The sequence below is a fragment of the Mizuhopecten yessoensis genome, unplaced genomic scaffold, assembly GCF_002113885.1.
Source record: "Mizuhopecten yessoensis strain PY_sf001 unplaced genomic scaffold, ASM211388v2 scaffold10885, whole genome shotgun sequence".
NCBI classification, from domain to species: domain Eukaryota; kingdom Metazoa; phylum Mollusca; class Bivalvia; order Pectinida; family Pectinidae; genus Mizuhopecten; species Mizuhopecten yessoensis.
In genome coordinates, this window is record NW_018408770.1 from 459807 (window position 1) to 478860 (window position 19054).

General features: G+C 35.7%; 1 protein-coding gene across 8 annotated transcripts in view; it reads right to left on the reverse strand.

Annotated features, from left to right (window-relative positions):
• Nucleotides 1-19054, reverse strand: part of LOC110463273 (sodium bicarbonate transporter-like protein 11) — a 159737-nt gene that overhangs the window by 82641 nt on the left and 58042 nt on the right. For 4 of the 8 annotated variants that reach the window (XM_021517731.1, XM_021517727.1, XM_021517730.1 and 1 more), the window contains exon 2: nt 10185-10357. In XM_021517731.1, the coding sequence (XP_021373406.1) occupies nt 10185-10353 (169 nt within the window). In that variant the 5' untranslated portion in view covers nt 10354-10357. Of the gene's footprint in view, nt 1-10184; nt 10358-11137; nt 11152-12343; nt 12454-17037; nt 17268-17799; nt 17819-19054 lie in introns of those variants that run through there. The other 4 variants (XM_021517732.1, XM_021517726.1, XM_021517729.1 and 1 more) reach the window with 4 other exon arrangements.

Below are 19054 nucleotides of genomic sequence, written 5' to 3' on the forward strand. Positions count from 1 at the left end.
TGACCTTGACCTTGATCCGATGACCTTGAAACTCGAACTTGTTGAAGATATTTTAATTCTTTACATGTGTGTAAAGTTTGATTAAAATCCATGAAAGAATGAAGGCTCTAGAGTGCTGACAAACCTCTTCGGACAGACGGACAGACGGACGGACGTATGGACAGACGGAGGGGAAAACTATAGTCCCCCCGGTTTCCCGGTAGGGGACTAATAATACAATATGTGTGTCTGCTCTTGTTACATTAACAGCCCACATGACAATCGATCAACAGTTTCTACCAAGTGTTAGTGCAGCAGAATAGGATTAATTCCAACAAAAGACAAGTTCAGATGATCAAATGTTAAGTTTTCAGAGGGTTCTTATATATCAACATCAATAAAATCTATGCACAACAAAAGGTCCACAGGGACTGAATCTTGAAATAGTTGATTTCCCTTCATCCCAGTAGGCTACAGTCCATATACCAATACACTTGTCCCGGTGGTTCATTGTTTGATATTTAAACACAAAGGACCACATGACCATCCTGCCACCAGCCATGAATGTAAAAGGGTCAAAAGATACAAATGAAATTCTGAATAGAGTGAAGGTGCAATTAAGTGTTCAGTAATGGTTATGGAGCAACAAAAGCATCAGCGCATGGTGGGCGAAAACAATTTTGAACATTGGTGAATGTTTAACTCATTCAACCCTGAAATTTCATAATGAACTATTCCAACCTTTTGATTGGAAGAGTTCAAATGTGTCTTCAGGGGTGAATGAGTTAACACTGTCTCCAATAAACACTGACTCCCTACTTTAATTGCCTCGTGTGTCTTATAATCACCCTGGCGATTAATTGAAGGCAACAAATTGACGTTATGTTTCAGTGGAAGCTAGGCTGCACATGGAATTAGGTTTATTCTTACTAAGCTGTGACATAAACTTGCATTACTCCCTCCCCTTTTGAACCACATGGGAATTGCTATGTACACAGCCTGTAATAAGACTGTTTACTTTAGTGACACTCCCAGATCATTAGGTTATAAGCTCTATAAAAACACACACTTTGTTCACACCTTGTTAACTAACCAAATAATTTTTTTTTTTAGCAAAATATCCGGGTTTTCACAAACATTTTTGTCTTACTCACTTTCAGATGATCATTTTGAAACTTAATATTTGAAACATGAGTTAGCAAATTAAGTCTTTTTAGATGTATGATCACTTTAGCATACAGAACATCAAGGGGGAAAATTATTTAATTTTAAAAAATGTATATTCTGAAAAATGATAAAGAATGTTCCTTAATTGTTATAACTCTGAAGTGGTCAGAGTTTGTCCCTCGATTGATTTGTAACAGGACAAAAGAGAAATGCAAACGCTCTATCCATTAGCTACCTGGTCGCCGATGATCGACCCTGGCCAGTTTGCTACCTTCCTCCCTCCTTTTCCTAAGTCTTTGTCCCCAAAGACAACACTACTCAAAACCTAGTTTGGGTACCACCTTGCTAAGCACTCATCCAGTTCTTCAAACAAGCATTGGCATGCTCGCAACTTTTACCAGGAGAAAGAGAAATGCAACAGCCAGACTGGGATTTGAACCTGGGACCATCTGAACTCTAAGACAGAATTTCACCAATTGAGCTACCTGGTCGGCGATGATTGACCCAGTCCAGTTCTGCTACAGATTATAACATAATATAAAGTATTTGATAACTTTGTAACAATTCAGATAGTCCTGGTACTTGTTTGGTAGCTTGGATGTTCGCCATTCTTTATTTCTACAATTTTTATCAAATGTGGGCAACAAATTTGATACCCCTATTCAATGTCTGGCCTTACTCATATATTTAAGCATTAACTGCATTCTGCTCAGTATCCTTTTGTTCTGAGTAGGATGGCAAACAGTTGTAATGACTATTTATCTTCAATCTTGTTAATAGTTATACTAAGCACTATAACTATGAACAAAATGGAATTTATTACTTCATATATTTATATTTTTCATTGATTTTGATAATAGTTTGATATTTTAATTTTTATATTTGTCCTTCATTTGATATAGATTTTAATCAATGGGACAGCAAACAGACAGTTTTTGTGATGACATCACAGAACCAGCATGCCAAAGTCATGCATCTGTCTTTGGAGGTATACATAATGGCAGGATGCTTTGTAACTTCATGTCTTAGTAATAAGTATTTGATAACTTTACATACAATGCTGGTCAAACTTACTGGCTTATATTACCAGCTACCTGGCTTTCTTTGTGGTTTTAACAATGTTCTATTCGTGTAATTCCAGTTATCGGGTACTTTACCAAAACCTGTTGAATTGATGGTTGGAATATGATTGTTTAAACAGACAACATATTTTTCCACATTGCTCTGTGAGAATTCAAGGATGTGTGGCTATTCAAGGATGTGTGGTAGCCACCAAAGATATTTCAAAACTTTTAATTATCAAATTTCCCACAATGATATCTATTGGTACATCTTCTGGTGGAAATGGAACTGTAAACATCTGCCAATCTGACAGCCTTGTCTTCGTCTGTTGTATAGAGGGTTTTTTTTCTGTCTTAAAATTTGTATATATACGTCACCCTGGCAAAATACTAGCCACTTCCTAATGAATCGCCTTGGGAGTTGATCTTAAGCTCATTTGGTTAAGTGAAAGACTAGTAAACCAGAGGTCCTGGGTTCAACTTCTAGTAAAGACATAGAAAAGACCCTAAAAACTCAGGACAAGTTCTTTCCTGGAGGGGAAGTATGTCACCCTGGTAAAATATTAGCCGCTTCCTGCTGACTTTGCCAGGGAGAAGTCATCTTTATCTTTAGCTCATTTGTTAAAAGCATAAGACTCTAGTGAAGCAGTAGTCCCCAGTTCAACTCCTAGCAGTGGTATAGAAAACATAATAACCTCTGTTACATTATATTAGCACCCACATGGTGACTTTTTATTAGAATCTGTATATAAGTCTGGTATTCTGACTTGTGTTTTGATCTATCATATACCTTCAGGGTTTGTTTTTGTATTGATTCACTGCCTTTCTGTCTGGTGAGTGTTCCAATTTGTTTCCTGGTCAATTTTCAGTGTCCTGCATTAAGGTATCAAGGCCATGGTCTTTTTTTTTTCAATATTCCAGAAAACACTTCCTTGTCCAGAGGCACTGTATATATCATTTGTTTTCAGTCTGGAATTCATAATTGTTTCTTTCACACATTGCTCTAGTACTGTTTTGAATCTGAGCCACTGTTCTCCAACATCTTCATTTTGCATTCTGCAATTTCATCTCCCCATTATAAATTGAAGTATTCCAGCTAGCTCTATACACAGCTGCCTTTGCATTAATTGAGTGTCTTTCTCCCAAACTTTGTATTCACTTCCATATAAAAGTTCTGATGTCATTCTATGGCAGAATGACCACTTTACCTTTGAGTGGATACTTCAGTATCAATGATTTCTCTCTAACCAGTAAACACAAGAACAACAACACTGGAGCTATCAGGTCTTCTCCCACGAGTTGGATATTACATGTTCTGGTACAGTGTATAAGGAACAGTTTCCTCAGTTAATTTGGATTCCTTGCTTTCCTCACTGTCTTTTTGTACTTCATATTGTCCAGTTTGTGCTAGGAAAGTTAAGGTCTCAAAGCAGTATTGTAAAAGTATAATGTTTTTTTTTTTTTTTTTTTTAAATATCTCCATGAGAATTAATTCCATCTTTTTGAAATTATCAGGTGATCCACTTGATCAGGAGATCCCATTTTTAATGATCATTTTTTATTATTTTTTTACGTTGCGCTAATGTCTATTTCACAAAACATATTTTCTTGAAATGTTAAATTACTGACACCACATGGAGGCTACTTAGGTGTGCTTTTATTTGTACAGTATCTATATTCTTCCTGGTGATTTCTTTTGTGAATATTACCGTTTAAAATACAGTATGACATCCGTTTACATCCAATTTGACAACTGAATGTCTCTTTTAAATCGTTCAGGTTTATCCTAGATATCGTAATTGAATACCTGTCATTGGAGATTAGGGAAGTCTGTTTTACCCCAATCATGTCGTTTGTCATAAATTACACAAAGGCAAGGTAATTACAAAGTATTTCAGAGCTTTGTAAGGACATACACACCAAACACAATGCATTAAAAGACAATATCATTGAAACAATCAAATTTGACAAATTGAGGAAATTTGACAAAGCCACAATGCCATCCAAATCAGTTATAGCTGGATTTACAGTACAACAGCTAGGGTCTAATGTAGTTTGACAGATCTACAGTTCAAATGGGCAGTATGCATGGGTTTTGCTTGTTTTACGGTACAATCTGGTGTAGTATAGTTTAGGCCGGATTCGTGATACAACAGGGTCTTTGAAGAAGAATTTTAACTGGGTTTAAGCTACAACTGGGCCAGCTATGTATGGTTTTTGTTGGATTTACATTACAAGGTGTTACAATATGGATTTACGGTACTACAGGACCTAGTATAGTTTTGTCCTGTATTATGGTTTTAGCTGGATTTACCATAAAACAGGACCTAGTATTTTAAGCTGGATTTACCATAAAACAAGTTCTAGTATAGTTTATGCTGGATTTATGGTACTACAGGACCCTAAGTATGGTTTAGTTTGATTTACAGTAACACAGGACCTAGTATGGTTTTAACTGGATTTTACTGTAAAACAGGGTCTAGTATAGTTTTTGCTGGATTTATGGTAAAACAGGATCTAGTATGGTTTTGGCTGGATTTACGGTACAACACACAGTGTACTATGGTTTTGTCCTGAGTTTTAGGGTAAAACAGGGTCTTGAATAGGATTTTGAATGGATTAACATTACAACAGGGTGTATTATGGTTTTAGCTGGATTTATGGTACAACAGGGTCATAGTATATAGTTTATGCTAGATTTACAGTAAAACAGGGCCTAGTATAGTTTATGCTGGATTTAGGGTACAACACAGTGTAATATGGTTTTGCCCAGTTTTACGATAAAACAGGGTATAAAGTACGATTTTGAATGGATTTACATTACAACAGGGTGTATTATGGTGTTAGCTGTATTTACGGTACAACATAGTACAGTTTTCGCTGGATTTACGGTACAGCAGGGTGTAGTATGTATGGTTTTTCGCAGGAAATAATACCTACAATCAGAATCAATACAAGTAAGGAAAGCATCAAATCGCAATGTCATCAGTATAGAGATGAGTAGACTAAGCTTTCATATTTAGTAGACGGGTAAGCTCCGATTTTAATGGCCCGAGACAGTCGGACAGCATCCTAACAGGCGCCAAATCAATACACGTCAGGTGTAGAGAAGGTCAAGCTGACCACTAGACTGACCAATGCTGAGGGTGAGTGACCACCCCTACGCGGAAGGTGTTCTGGAGTAGAACAGGTCAATTATGGTACTGAATGGTCCAGCACGCCCAGAGGAGTCATTCTGTGGGACCTGTAGCCGATGGATATGATGTGATACAAGGGGGCAATGAGTTTATTGATGCCAATACTTGATTAGTCTAGTGTGGAAATATGCAAAACACTGCTGGGACATGATCTCGTAACATGTTGTGAGAAAAGTGTTAAGCACATCCATTACAGACAGGACTAATAAAGAGAATTTCAGCAGCTTTTGAACCTGATTATGCTCAGGTATACACTAGTATTGGTAAAACCCAGGCTTTACGTTAGTAAGAACACCTTGTATCTGAGACATCTGAAATGTATTTTATTCATAAACTACATTGAACTCAAAATATGGGCAGATAACCCTGCATATCTGTTAGTTTATATATAGTGCTGTAAATACGACAATATCATGACCAGGATGTTCCTTCACATCAAGGCTGACGTTCATGCATAAAATGATTCAAAGCCAAGATATCATCTGGAAACCTGCCTTGTGCTGTAATTAAAACTTGAGATCATGTTAAGGTCGCAGTGAACCAATTTTATCAAGCAATAAATTACTTGACAACATAGTAAGTACCCTGACCCTCTAAGTCCGGAGTCATACATGAAACTGTAGCCAAGATATGCTTCTGTAACTAGTGTTACACTATATTTTAGTCTTAATATCAAGTCAAAGGTCAAAAAGAGGCTGCTTGAATCTCATTATAGTATGTGACACACATCTTTCCAGTGTTATACCTGTATACCAAGTTTGGTACCCGTTAATTAAACAGCAGCTGAGATATGCTCTAGAAACCTGCATTACACTGCATTTTAGTATGTTTAGTAAAGGTCAAAAGGTCACATAGAGGTCTCAGTAACTTCATTTTAAGATACGACAATGGACACACCTCCTTCCTGTGATGTACCTGTAAACAGCTTGATGTCATTTCATAAAACAGTGGCTGGGTATGCTCCAGAAACAACAGTGCACGGACACATACATGGACAAAGTAAACGCTACATACCCCTGACTTCAGTCAAAGTTGGGGTATAAATATTTTGAAATAAAATTCTGTCTTGATCTCCTCTCCAAAAACATCTTTACTTTTAGAAGTTGTAATTGGGTGTAACATTAAATTAGAGACATAAAGAATGTAACAGAAAGGAGTGTTCCTAATAAAAATCTATCCAGAAGATTTCAGACAGTCTCCATAATAAAAATGTTCAAGCATAAAAAAATAAGCAATAAATTTGTATTCCTTATTGTTTTCAAAATTGAAGTATATTTACTCTGCACTTAAAAGTGTTGATGGGGGCTCTTAAGAATTAAACGAACAAACTATCATTTACTTTAGTTTGACTTAGGCCTTTTTTTATCTAAAACTAACAATGCTGCCTGTAAATGATTAGTCAGCTTCTTTATTTCACACATTGTCTTAATACTAGAACATTATTTCATGGCTAAATTATACAAAGTCATGAATGAGATTTTTACCGGTGACAATTATAAAACCATTTATTCCCTGAATAGATGTTGTGTCCAAAATAAGTCCGAAAGGTCTATATATTGATAATCAATTTACAGAATATAATAATGATGGTGACCAATTCCTTATTCACTGTGGAAAATCTACGCCCCTGGTCTTTTACGTCTTTGAAAATGAAAGAAATTGGTTAATTGCAGGGTATAAACGGCTCCATCAAACTACTTTTATTGGAATGGTTGCAGGCTTGTAAAGGAGACCTGAGTTTAATGTGCTCATAATTGGTGGTAATGGTGATGCTTAAAATGACGCTCTATAAATGTACTACAATATGTCAATGTATCATAAAGCTGTGTGGGCATTTTTGTATAGATATAAATATGGAAGGGCTTCATTTAGACCGCTAATTACTGCATCAATAAACGGGTGCTGATCCTACCAAGTGTTACAAAAAATCAATCACTGAACTGCATCAAAAGTTATATTTTAAATAGGAGAATCAATCTCTCAATTATAAAACTATCTAACAATGAAGAAACAGCTGACACAAAATTAAACCAACCCTGGCGAGAACAAGTACGCATTAAGATCATGTTAGTTAATGTATAATATTATATACTTCATCTACAGTTTATCTGATTTGCTTAAACACATCACAAAATTAAACCAACCCTGGTGAGAGTAAGTACGCATTAAGATCATGTTAGTTAATGTATAATATTATATACCCCCATCTACAGTTTATCTGATTTGCTTAAACACATCACATGTACGGGAGACAAAACATCATATCTCCCTGCAGTGTGCGCTCAAAGTTGACAAAGCTTTATGTTTTCTGTCAGGTCAGCCTATGCACTAACTAGTTCAGAGTCTAATATTTGGTATGTGCAGAATTATTGCCCATTGGATTAATGTGTCACTACGTGTTGTTTTTTGTTGTTGTTTTTTTTCTCTAAAAAGAAACAGCAACTTCATTCTGAGATCATGAATTTCAGTGCATCTATATTATTTCCAAATCTTCATCGTAACATGTGAACATTAACACTTTTCAAAAGAATTTCAAAAGTTGCTCAATTGACAAAGACTACATATAAAATATTGGAGAATGAGTTTGGTCGTTATTAATACTTTGAAACATAAACTCCATCAAAACAATTCCATACTATTGTATGATGTTTTATCAAATTCCATTCAGATATGAAACACTCAAGTGATGTTAACCAAAAAAAAAGAGGTGACCTTCACCTTAAAGCAGTAAAGCCCTAAAACACAAACTTGTTTGCATATACTTTATTAGTAACTTTTCTGAAATGAAGAAACTATAAACATGGCTTACCCATAAATAGTAACACTGACCTTGACCTTGGCCTTTGCACCTCGAAACATATAGATATAACCACTGAAGATCACCTTTGATCACTGTCAGAACAGACTTTTAATCAGGGTCATCTTTGACCACTGTCAGTACAGCTATTTAAACAGGATCATCTTTGATCACTGTCAGTACAGCCATTTAATTAGGGTCATCTTTGATCACTGTCAGAACAGCCATTTAATTAGGGTCATCTTTGATCACTGTCAGTACAGGTATTTAATTAGGGTCATCCTTGATCACTGTCAGTACAGCTATTTAATCAGGGTCATCTTTGATCACTGTCAGAACAGCCATTTACTCAGGGTCATATTTGATCACTGTCAGAACAGCCATTTAATAAGTGTCATCTTTGACCCCTGTCAGAATAGTCATTTAATCAGGATCACCTTTGATCACTGTCAGTACAGCCATTAATTAGGGTCATCTTTGATCACTGTCAGTACAGGTATTTAATTAGGGTCATCCTTGATCACTGTCAGTACAGCTATTTAATCAGGGTCATCTTTGATCACTGTCAGTACAGCTATTTAATTAGGGTCATCTTTGATCACTGTCAGAACAGCCATTTAATTAGGGTCATCTTTGACCTATGTCAGTACAGTTATTTAATCAGGATCATCTTTGATCACTGTCAGTACAGCTATTTAATCAGGGTCATCTTTGATCACTGTCAGAACAGCCATTTAATTAGGGTCATCTTTAACCTATGTCAGTAGAGTTATTTAATCAGGATCATCTTTGATCACTGTCAGTACAGCCATTTAATCAGGGTCATCTTTGATCACTGTCAGAACAGACATTTAATCAGGGTCATCTTTTATCACTGTCAGTACAGCTATTTAATCAGGATCATCTTTGATCACTGTCAGTACAGCTATTTAACCAGGGTCATCTTTGATCACTGTCAGAACAGCCATTTAACCAGGGTCATCTTTGATCACTGTTAGTACAGCTATTTAATCAGGGTCATCTTTGATCACTGTCAGTACAGCTATTTAATCAGGGTCATCTTTGATCACTGTCAGAACAGACATTTAATCAGGGTCATCTTTGATCACTGTCAGTACAGCTATTTAATCAGGGTCATCTTTGATCACTGTCAGTACAGCTATTTAATCAGGGTCATCTTTGATCACTGTCAAAACAGCTATTTAATCAGGGTAATCTGTGATCACTGTCAGTACAGCCTTTTCATTACGATCATCTTTGATCACTGTTCAATATAGCAACTGTATAAGGGACATCTTTGATTATTTTTTAATTAAAGCAACTTCATAAGGGTCATATCTGTCTTCTGTAAGTATGGCTACTTAATAAGGGTCATAGCAGTTGACCACTGTGAGTATGTAGCCACTTAGGGTCATCTCTGACTACTGCCTGCATGTATATAGTCACTTCATTAGGAAACCTGTTGAAAACTGTAGGCCTGAGCTTGTCCTTAAGGGTTATCACTGACCTGAACTTAGGACTAGATATTATGCTAATATTAGTGTGAGAATGGGAGCATTTTTTAACCAGCAAATTGTTAAACTATAATTCCTATTTCATAAGATCTAATGATTTCATCTGAAAGATTAGTTCAAAGATGCCATTTCAAAGTGTTAATTTTGTCCCTAGGGGTATATACACACATTTTATTTATGTTTTTAATTTTGAGCATGCGTTATATCCCCCCATGAAAATATTAAAAAGTATAGTTTTAATACTTTTAGAGTCAGAGAAATAATGACGACAACAGCTAGATTTTTATTCATTGCATATGAGAGGAAAAGCTATATGTTAAAAGAGTAACTCCAATATCCAAGGTTACCCTGCTTAGAGTCTCCATCTACACATAATCTCCGTCACACATATACATATACGCTGCAATTGAAACACCTCTGCAATATCCACTTTTATTATACCATTGGCAAATCACAAAATTTTGATTACCTGGAAAGTTGATGTCGTAGGAGGCATGCTTGGAATCAATGCCGTCGCTAGGTAGTGATTCATTGTTTCCATTCAACACCACAGCTTCAGGTAAGAGTTGCAGACTTTCCGGGGTTGCCTCCCCTTGTTTACTCCATAACTCATCGTTACCTCCATTTGGAGAAGTCATCACTCTGAAAAAGATACCTGACATTAGATTTGGTATATATGATACTTCAGTAATGAAATACCTGGTATCAGTTGCGCCAAGTTCAACTTTTTAATAAGGTCATTTTTTTCCCCAATTGTTGTCTGTATGAACAAGATTGTTTTCAATTTTGTATAGCCATGTTTTTGGTTAGAATATGTACGCTTTTGATAAAATATGTCCACATGTGTGTTCGTTATAGAGAAGGCCATTTATGTATATCAGAAAGTATATAAAATCCATTTGATGCAAGAACATTTACCAATGATATTAACACATCATACAAGTTATCACGTTTTTTAAGATATAGTTATTATATCTCATGAAGTGGTAATTAAGTCAGAAGTCTGCACTTCAAGGCAGTAATCTGACATTTTATTCTTCAATCTGATAATCATTACCAAATGTTTAAGCATGCATGCAGTCAAGGTGCGTTCGGTTTCTAAATGTTTTTAATAACACTAAAAAAATAATAGGAAGAAGAATGTAACATTTGGTGTCTATTTTTTTCTAAGATCTAGGACCCAGTTAAACAAATCTTAATACTTAAAGTTACATAATTTTTTAAAAAGAGTTTATGAATTGGTTGCACTTTCAACAGATAAATATTGTAGTTAAAGAAAAAAAACTCTTGTTTTGTGAAATATTGATGAGAATCCTGATAAAAATGTAAATGACAGCACAAACCATCTTTATATGCAGAACAGGAAGATATTAAATAGCCTAGCCATGAAAGGCCAACAACGCCTGCATAATTTGTACTCACCACACACATGAAAAGCTGACTGGCTATACAGGTGCTTAATTCAATTGGAACAACTCCGTTTCACAACACGTTTCTATCTTAAGGAACCCTGTCCCACTGCTCTGTGGTTTTTCTTATATCGATAACCTTGCCTGAATTTCTTTTTTAATCAAACTGTATCACAGTTGGGCCAGGAGACTTCCAATGGCCAGGTAGCTTAGTCAGTTAGAGCAAAAGTAAAACAATCTGAAAGTGTGGTTTCGCTTTTTTTTTAACACAAGTCCCACAAGATATGGTTTTCTTTTCAGAAATGAATGTCTAAAGCTACAGCCATGCTGGGAAGAACAGTTTCTAAAGCATTGAAACAGCTTGGCAGTGGTACAGGGGTCCTTAAGTGTCAGTCATTGACTTTTCCATGGTGTTCAAAATTCAAATATATTTATCAAAATCATTCTCAGTATAACTGGATTATATAAAGATTTCTTAAGATTTGCAAGAGAATTTATGAAATATCGTTTTAAGCAATGCTTTCATTATGAGAATAATTAAGTCAATGAAAACATTAAAAATGTTGTATGAAACTTGGTCGAATTCAATTGACCTTAAAATCAGCTCGGAGACAAACGACAGAAAAGATTTAATCTCAGAACTTAATGCAAACAGTGTGTTCCTTGATAATGCAAAAAAAGACTGCCAGTCAATAGATAACAAATACTCGACAGGTTTACAATAACCACAACAAATATAGATATATTCTACATTCGACTGTTTTGTCATTAACCCCACACGTCTGGAATGGCAAGAAGATTCAGGAACCAACAGCTCCAGTCTTCACCAGATAATTCACAAACAATACAATTCAACTTTTTTGTTTAAAAAATGTTTTCACATTCAAAAAATATCACCATTTGCTTTTTGCCAAACTTGTATAAGATAAGACTCATTGTTTTCTTTTTGGATTAAAAATTAAGTCACCAAATTTCATTATCACAGCATAATTTGTGCCACAAATGTCCTAAAATTCTGTATTATAACACCAACTACATATCCTGGGTTTTCATTAAAAACAGGCAGCAGGCTGAAATGACCGGTTCAGTTTCCATTTTGGCCTGTTCATATGTAATTTTACAAAAGTTGGCTGGTTAAAAGTCATTCGGTGTGTTCAAGTAGAAGTTAGTGAAAAGCCTGCATATCCGAATATTTTTTGATAATTTCACAATACGTTACCTTGGTTCTTCCCCCGCAGATTTGTCTGAAATTGTCTATGGTCCCATTTTTCAAAATCCCTTAGTAAATGTTACCAATATAAAATAGTAAATACTTTGAGGATAGTTAACGAGTGTCAACTTGTGAACAGTACAGATATACAGTAAATGACTGCATGCACAAAATTCATTTTAAAGCTACATTTAGTGGAAAATTGACCTAATGTGACATTATACCAATGACCTAAGGTGTTCACAGTAGCCATTAACCTAAATAACTCTAATACTTCTCTAATTCAAAAATATGCAATCAAACCTTTTTATTGATACAGAGATGACACTTTCTATCAAATTCATTAAAAATGATGAGTAAACAACAGTGACAGATAAACAAATGAGGGTGTTCACCACCAAAACAGTTGGTTGTAACACCCAGTTTCATGGATTGTCCTTTGTAAGTAGGGGTACAGAATCTTGTAAATATTTCAAATATACCCCCAATATCTATAAAATTAGGTGGGAACACTGATTTAAAGCTTTTTTTTTTTTTTTTTTCAATTCACAGAATTTCTTGAATTCGGTCAACACTTGACAGACTTGATTATATTTACAAACAGTGTCATTCAATGTCTGTCAAAGTCTATATCACTTAATTAAAACATCCAATAGAGAAATTAAAACATACAATAGAGAAAGTATTCCAAACATTAACATCTAGTCAGGACAGCCGAAAACACCTCAGCTTATTATGACGTGGGACATTTGACAAATATGATAATAAATAGTTGGCTGTGTGACAAGCCAGCATTAGATTGATGGTTTGTTCGGAGTTGGAGTAGGTAAACAAGCTTCTATCTCATCTATGTTTTTTATGTCTACCTTAAAGTTCACAATCTCTGAATTCCATTGATATTTGTTTTTTTAGTAAAGTAAAACTTTGAAAATTCAGACAAATTAATTCAAAGAGACCATGTTTAGATTAAAACGGATTATCTGACTATAAAGACATACCTTGTATTCAAATTAAAACAAAAAGCCAATTTTGAATCTTTTGCTGTGTAGGCCATGAGTGAGTTTGGTAACTTCTGTTATTTTTATATGTAGATAATCAGTGACATTATGTGGGTCATATATGATATGTAGGTCATTTGTGACCTTGGTCAATGTCATCATTCACATTGCATGTAAGTCATTTGTGATCTTTGTCACTGTCATCATTCACATTGCATGTAAGTCATTTGTGACCTTGGTTACTGTCATCATTGACATTATATGTAAGTCATGTGTGACCTTGGTCACTGTCATCATTGACATTATATGTAAGTCATGTGTGACCTTGGTCACTGTCATCATTGACATTGCATGTAAGTCATGTGTGACCTTGGTTACTGTCATCAATGACATTATATGTAAGTCATGTGTGACCTTGGTTACTGTCATCATTGACATTATTTGTAGGTCATGTGTGACCTTGGTTACTGTCATCATTGACATTATATGTAGGTCATTTGTGAACTTTGTAATTGTCATCATTGACATTATATGTAGGTCATGTGTGACCTTGGTTACTGTCATCATTGACATTATATGTAGGTCATTTGTGAACTTTGTAATTGTCATCATTGACATTATATGTAGGTCATGTGTGAACTTTGTTACTGTCATCATTGACATTATATGTAGGTCATTTGTGAACTTTGTAATTGTCATCATTGACATTATATATAGGTCATGTGTGACCTTGGTTACTGTCATCATTGACATTATATGTAGGTCATGTGTGAACTTTGTAATTGTCATCATTGACATTATATGTAAGTCATGTGTGACCTTTGTTACTGTCATCAATTAACAGGGATCCCAAAATACCACTTCAGTAAGATATTTTTTAACATAGATCCCGAAACACAACTTCAGTTAGATATCCTTAAACAGATATCCCAATACACCACTTCAGTTAGATATCCCTTAACAGAGATCCCAAAACCCCATTTCATTGAAATGATCCCAAAGACCCACTTCAGTGAGATATCCTTAAACAGAGATCCCAAAACCCCACTGCATTGAGATATCCTTAAACAGAGATCCCAAAACCCCACTTCAGTGAGACATCCTTAAACAGGGATCCAAAAACACCACGTCAGTGAGATATCCTTAAACAGGGATCCCAAAACACCACTTCAGTGAGATATCCTTAAACAGGGACACAAAACCCCACTTCAGTGAAATATCATTAAACAGAGATCTCAAAATCCCACTTCAGTGAGATATCCTTAAACAGAGATCTCAAAATACCCCTTCAGTGAGATATCCTTAAACAGAGGCACAAAACCCCACTTCAGTGAGATATCATTAAACAAAGATCTCAAAACACCACTTCAGTGAGATATCCTTAACCAGGGACACAAAACCCCGCTTCAGTGAGATATCATTAAACAGAGATCTCAAAATCCCTCTTCAGTGAGATATCCTTAAACAGGGACACAAACCCCCACTTCAGTGAAATATCCTTAAACGGGGATCCCAAAACCCCACTTCAGTAAGATATCCTTAAACAGAGATCCAAAAACACCACGTCAGTGAGATATCCTTAAACAGGGATCCCAAAACACCACCTCAGTGAGATATCCTTAAACAGGGACACTAAACCCCACTTCAGTGAAATATCCTTAACCAGGGATCCCAAAACCCCACTTCAGTGAGGTATCCTTAAACAGAGACACAAAAACCCACTTCAGTGAGATATCATTAAACAAAGATCTCAAAACACCACTTCAGTGAGATATCCTTAACCAGGGACACAAAACCCCGCTTCAGTGAGATATCATTAAACAAAGATCTCAAAACACCACTTCAGTGAGATATCCTTAACCAGGGACACAAAACCCCGCTTCAGTGAGATATCATTAAACAAAGATCTCAAAATACGAATTCAGTGAGATATCCTTAAACAGGGGTCCCAAAACACCACTTCAGTGAGATATCCTTAAACAGGGCTCCCAAAACCCCACTTCAGTGAGGTATCCTTAAACAGAGACACAAAAACCCACTTCAGTGAGATATCATTAAAAAGAGATCTCAAAATACCACTTCAGTGAGATATCCTTAAACAGGGGTCCCAAAACACCACTTCAGTGAGATATCCTTAACCAGGGACACAAAACCCCGCTTCAGTGAGATATCATTAAACAAAGATCTCAAAATACGAATTCAGTGAGATATCCTTAAACAGGGCTCCCAAAACCCCACTTCAGTGAGACATCCTTCAACAGGGATCCCAAAACCCTACTTCAGTGAGATATCATTAAACAGGGATCCTAAAACCACACTTCAGTGAGATATCATTAAACAGGGATCCCAAAACCCCACTTCATTGAGATATCCTTAAACAGAGATCTCAAAATCCCACTTCAGTGAGATATCCTTAAACAGAGGCACAAAACCCCACTTCAGTGAGATATCCTTAAACAGAGACACAAAACCCCACTTCAGTGAGATATCCTTCAACAGGGATCCCAAAACCCTACTTCAGTGAGATATCATTAAACAAAGATCTCAAAATACCACTTCAGTGAGATATCCTTAAACAGAGACACAAAACCCCACTTCAGTGAGATATCATTAAACAGGGATCCCAAAACCACACTTCAGTGAGATATCATTAAACAGAGATCCCAAAACCACACTTCAGTAAGATATCCTTAAACAGAGATCCAAAAACACCACTTCAGTTCTATATCCTTAAACAGATATCCCAAAACACCACTTCAGTGTGAGATATCCTTTAACCGAGATCCCAAAACCACACTTCAGTAAGATATCCTTAAACAGAGATCCAAAAACACCAATTCAGTGAGATATCCTTAAACAGAGATCCCAAAACCCCACTTCATTGAGATATCCTTAAACAGAGATCCAAAAACACCACTTCAGTTCAATATCCTTAAACAGATATCCCAAAACACCACTTCAGTGTGGTATTCTAAACTTTACAATCCTGAATAAAAATGTACTATTTCAGACAGATACTACAGGTGGGTGTTGTAAATCATATAAACAGTAATTTGTAATACTAGAATGATGTGACATAGTTTGTTAGTGATACCACAAATTACCTGTGATTATACAGGCCAGATTAATCACTCCTACAAACAATACACAACAGTCTACCAACAAATTCAACACCGCCATGTAGGCAATAGAGATCAAAGTGTGCCCTAAATATTGAGAAACAGACATTTAAACTTGCTGGAGGCAATATTTTTTGTAAGTTTACTGAAATATGTTATGCCACTAGTTTTGAGTGAAGACAGTCTGTAGCTACGTACACGGATATCCTGTTTATTCAGACAAAAACTTCCAGATAAGAAAAAATCAATTTGATACAGGATATTATTTCCATGACATGTGATAACAACTTTAACCCCAAATCTCTTCTGTCTCAAAAACTGTTTTGTTCACATCAGAAAATCTTCTTATCAATACAAAAGATATTCTTATATATTTGATATGATAATATTATAAAGAAATCAGGAAATTATTTTCAAATGCTGAGTTGCTAACAAAAATCAATACATACCTATCTAGAGTGATCAATGGAATATCAAACTATATAACCTGTTTCATTTGACCTGTTGAAAAAAATATCAAATCATAACATATGTTATATTCAAATATAAAAAATTAAGTAAAATGAAAGTGTAACTAAGCACTTACTGGTCCCAATGAACATGTGACTTCATTTTGAGAGAAATGGTTGTGTGTTTTACAAGAGGATGTTACACGCGCAGTTCTCACACACACACATACAGATCACTGGGCAGCTCACTGTTGAGGGGCTAATACCGCATGTGTATGGCTGATCAGCTGTTTGTAGCTACGTGTGTGCGTAACACCTGCGTTGAGCACTGTCACCACAACACACAAGGTGTGGAGATGATGATGGGCAGTGAGACGGTGACGTCACATTAGGCTAGCGCTGACATTGCAGTCACAAAAACTGTGTATATATAACCCACACAAAACATACAGTTACAGGGGCTATAGAGGGCAAGTGTCTGTCTCAATCCTCATGAATCTTAACTGATAACATATGCAGGTTTAGATAAAAGAGCTACTTAAATTGACAGCTTGGCTCTGAAGATATTTGTATACAAACGAACATAATCCCATATTAGTGTAAACTGTCTACAGTATTAATTAACTGCAGTATACAATGTGTAATAGTGTAATATACAAAAGGTATACACTAATTTGTCTACAGTGTAATTTGTTTACAATATAACATAATTTTATGTAGTGTAATATGGTTAGTTTAAATGGTCTGATGTATGAAAGTTCTGCAGTGTAAAATGTGTACAGTGAAACATCTACAGTGTATTGTTTAGTGTAAATGTCTGAAGTGTAATTTGTCCAGTTTACTATATACAGCGTAAAATGTCAATAGTGCTATATCCTTACAAAACTACAGGTAAATACCAAATATAGTCAGCACCCGTTCTAATCCCAGCACCCTCGTATGTGGACATCATTCGCTGTTAACCCATTCACCCCTAAAGTCACATTTGAACCTCACCAAATCAGAGGCTGGGAAAGTCCAGTTTAAACATGTAAGGGTGAATGAGTTAACACAACAAAGTTTTCCGCAACACAAAAAGGATGGAATCATGGAAAACACACAACATACAGGTTTTTAAACATCATTTGACATTAAGAAGTGATCAATATTCCAATGCGATATTATGAGTAATCTGTGAATAGAACCAACACTAACACTTAACTCCAGGCATACTGTATAAGTTCTGGAAGGCAGAAACCAGACAAGTGGCTGGTATAGGTTATAAATTATAGATCACATTTCTGTCTATTCAGCAGACATCTTCAGGGTTATGTTAAGGAGGCTCACTACCTAGCATCATTTCCATATCTTAATGATTCAACTCCCTTAGCAGTAACCAGAGTAAAAGTATAGTTAGGAAAATTCATTACCTAGCGCCATTTCAGGATTTCTAAGCACCATTTCAGGATTTCTAATTCCTAATGATTCAATTCTGTTAGTAGTAACTAAAAGAAAGGTGTTGTTAAGAATATTCATTACCTAGCACCATTTTTAATTCTATTTTTTTTTTAATTCTGTCAGCAGTAAATAGAATAACAGTGTTGGAAATCAAACAGATATCTAACATAGATATGTAAGGGTTGTCAATCTTGTAATCCTACATCTACATTTTCAAGGTTATAATACATGCTAAAGTCAACTTTCATCACCTGTAAGTAAGTCTTTTGAGCCAAGCTATTTGCTTATTAACTCATTCACCCCCAGTTCAAAGGTTGGAATAGTCCATCATAAAATTTCAGGGGTGAATGAGGTAAGCCTAGGTAGTGGCCTACAGAGCCTTGCCAGTGCTAGCCTGGTTTTGGTCGGTTATATTCACCTTCCTGAAAGGATACTAAGCTTTTAGACCTTACTTCCTAGCATGTATCCATTTTTGTAGCTGTGTAGACTGGAGCAACATGGGTTACATGTCTTGTTTCCAAACACATAAACAGTAGCTACAGTTCCTATGTTTGTAACTCTTTATCAATAGACTGAATACAGATCCTTTATTTCTAATTCTCAGTGTCCTTTTAAAATCTCCTTATACAAAAACATTAATATCAGCTCAACTCGAAGTCTTGCTCAAGCCGATAACAAGACGAAATTATCATTCTTAACCATTGACACTGTCAGCTA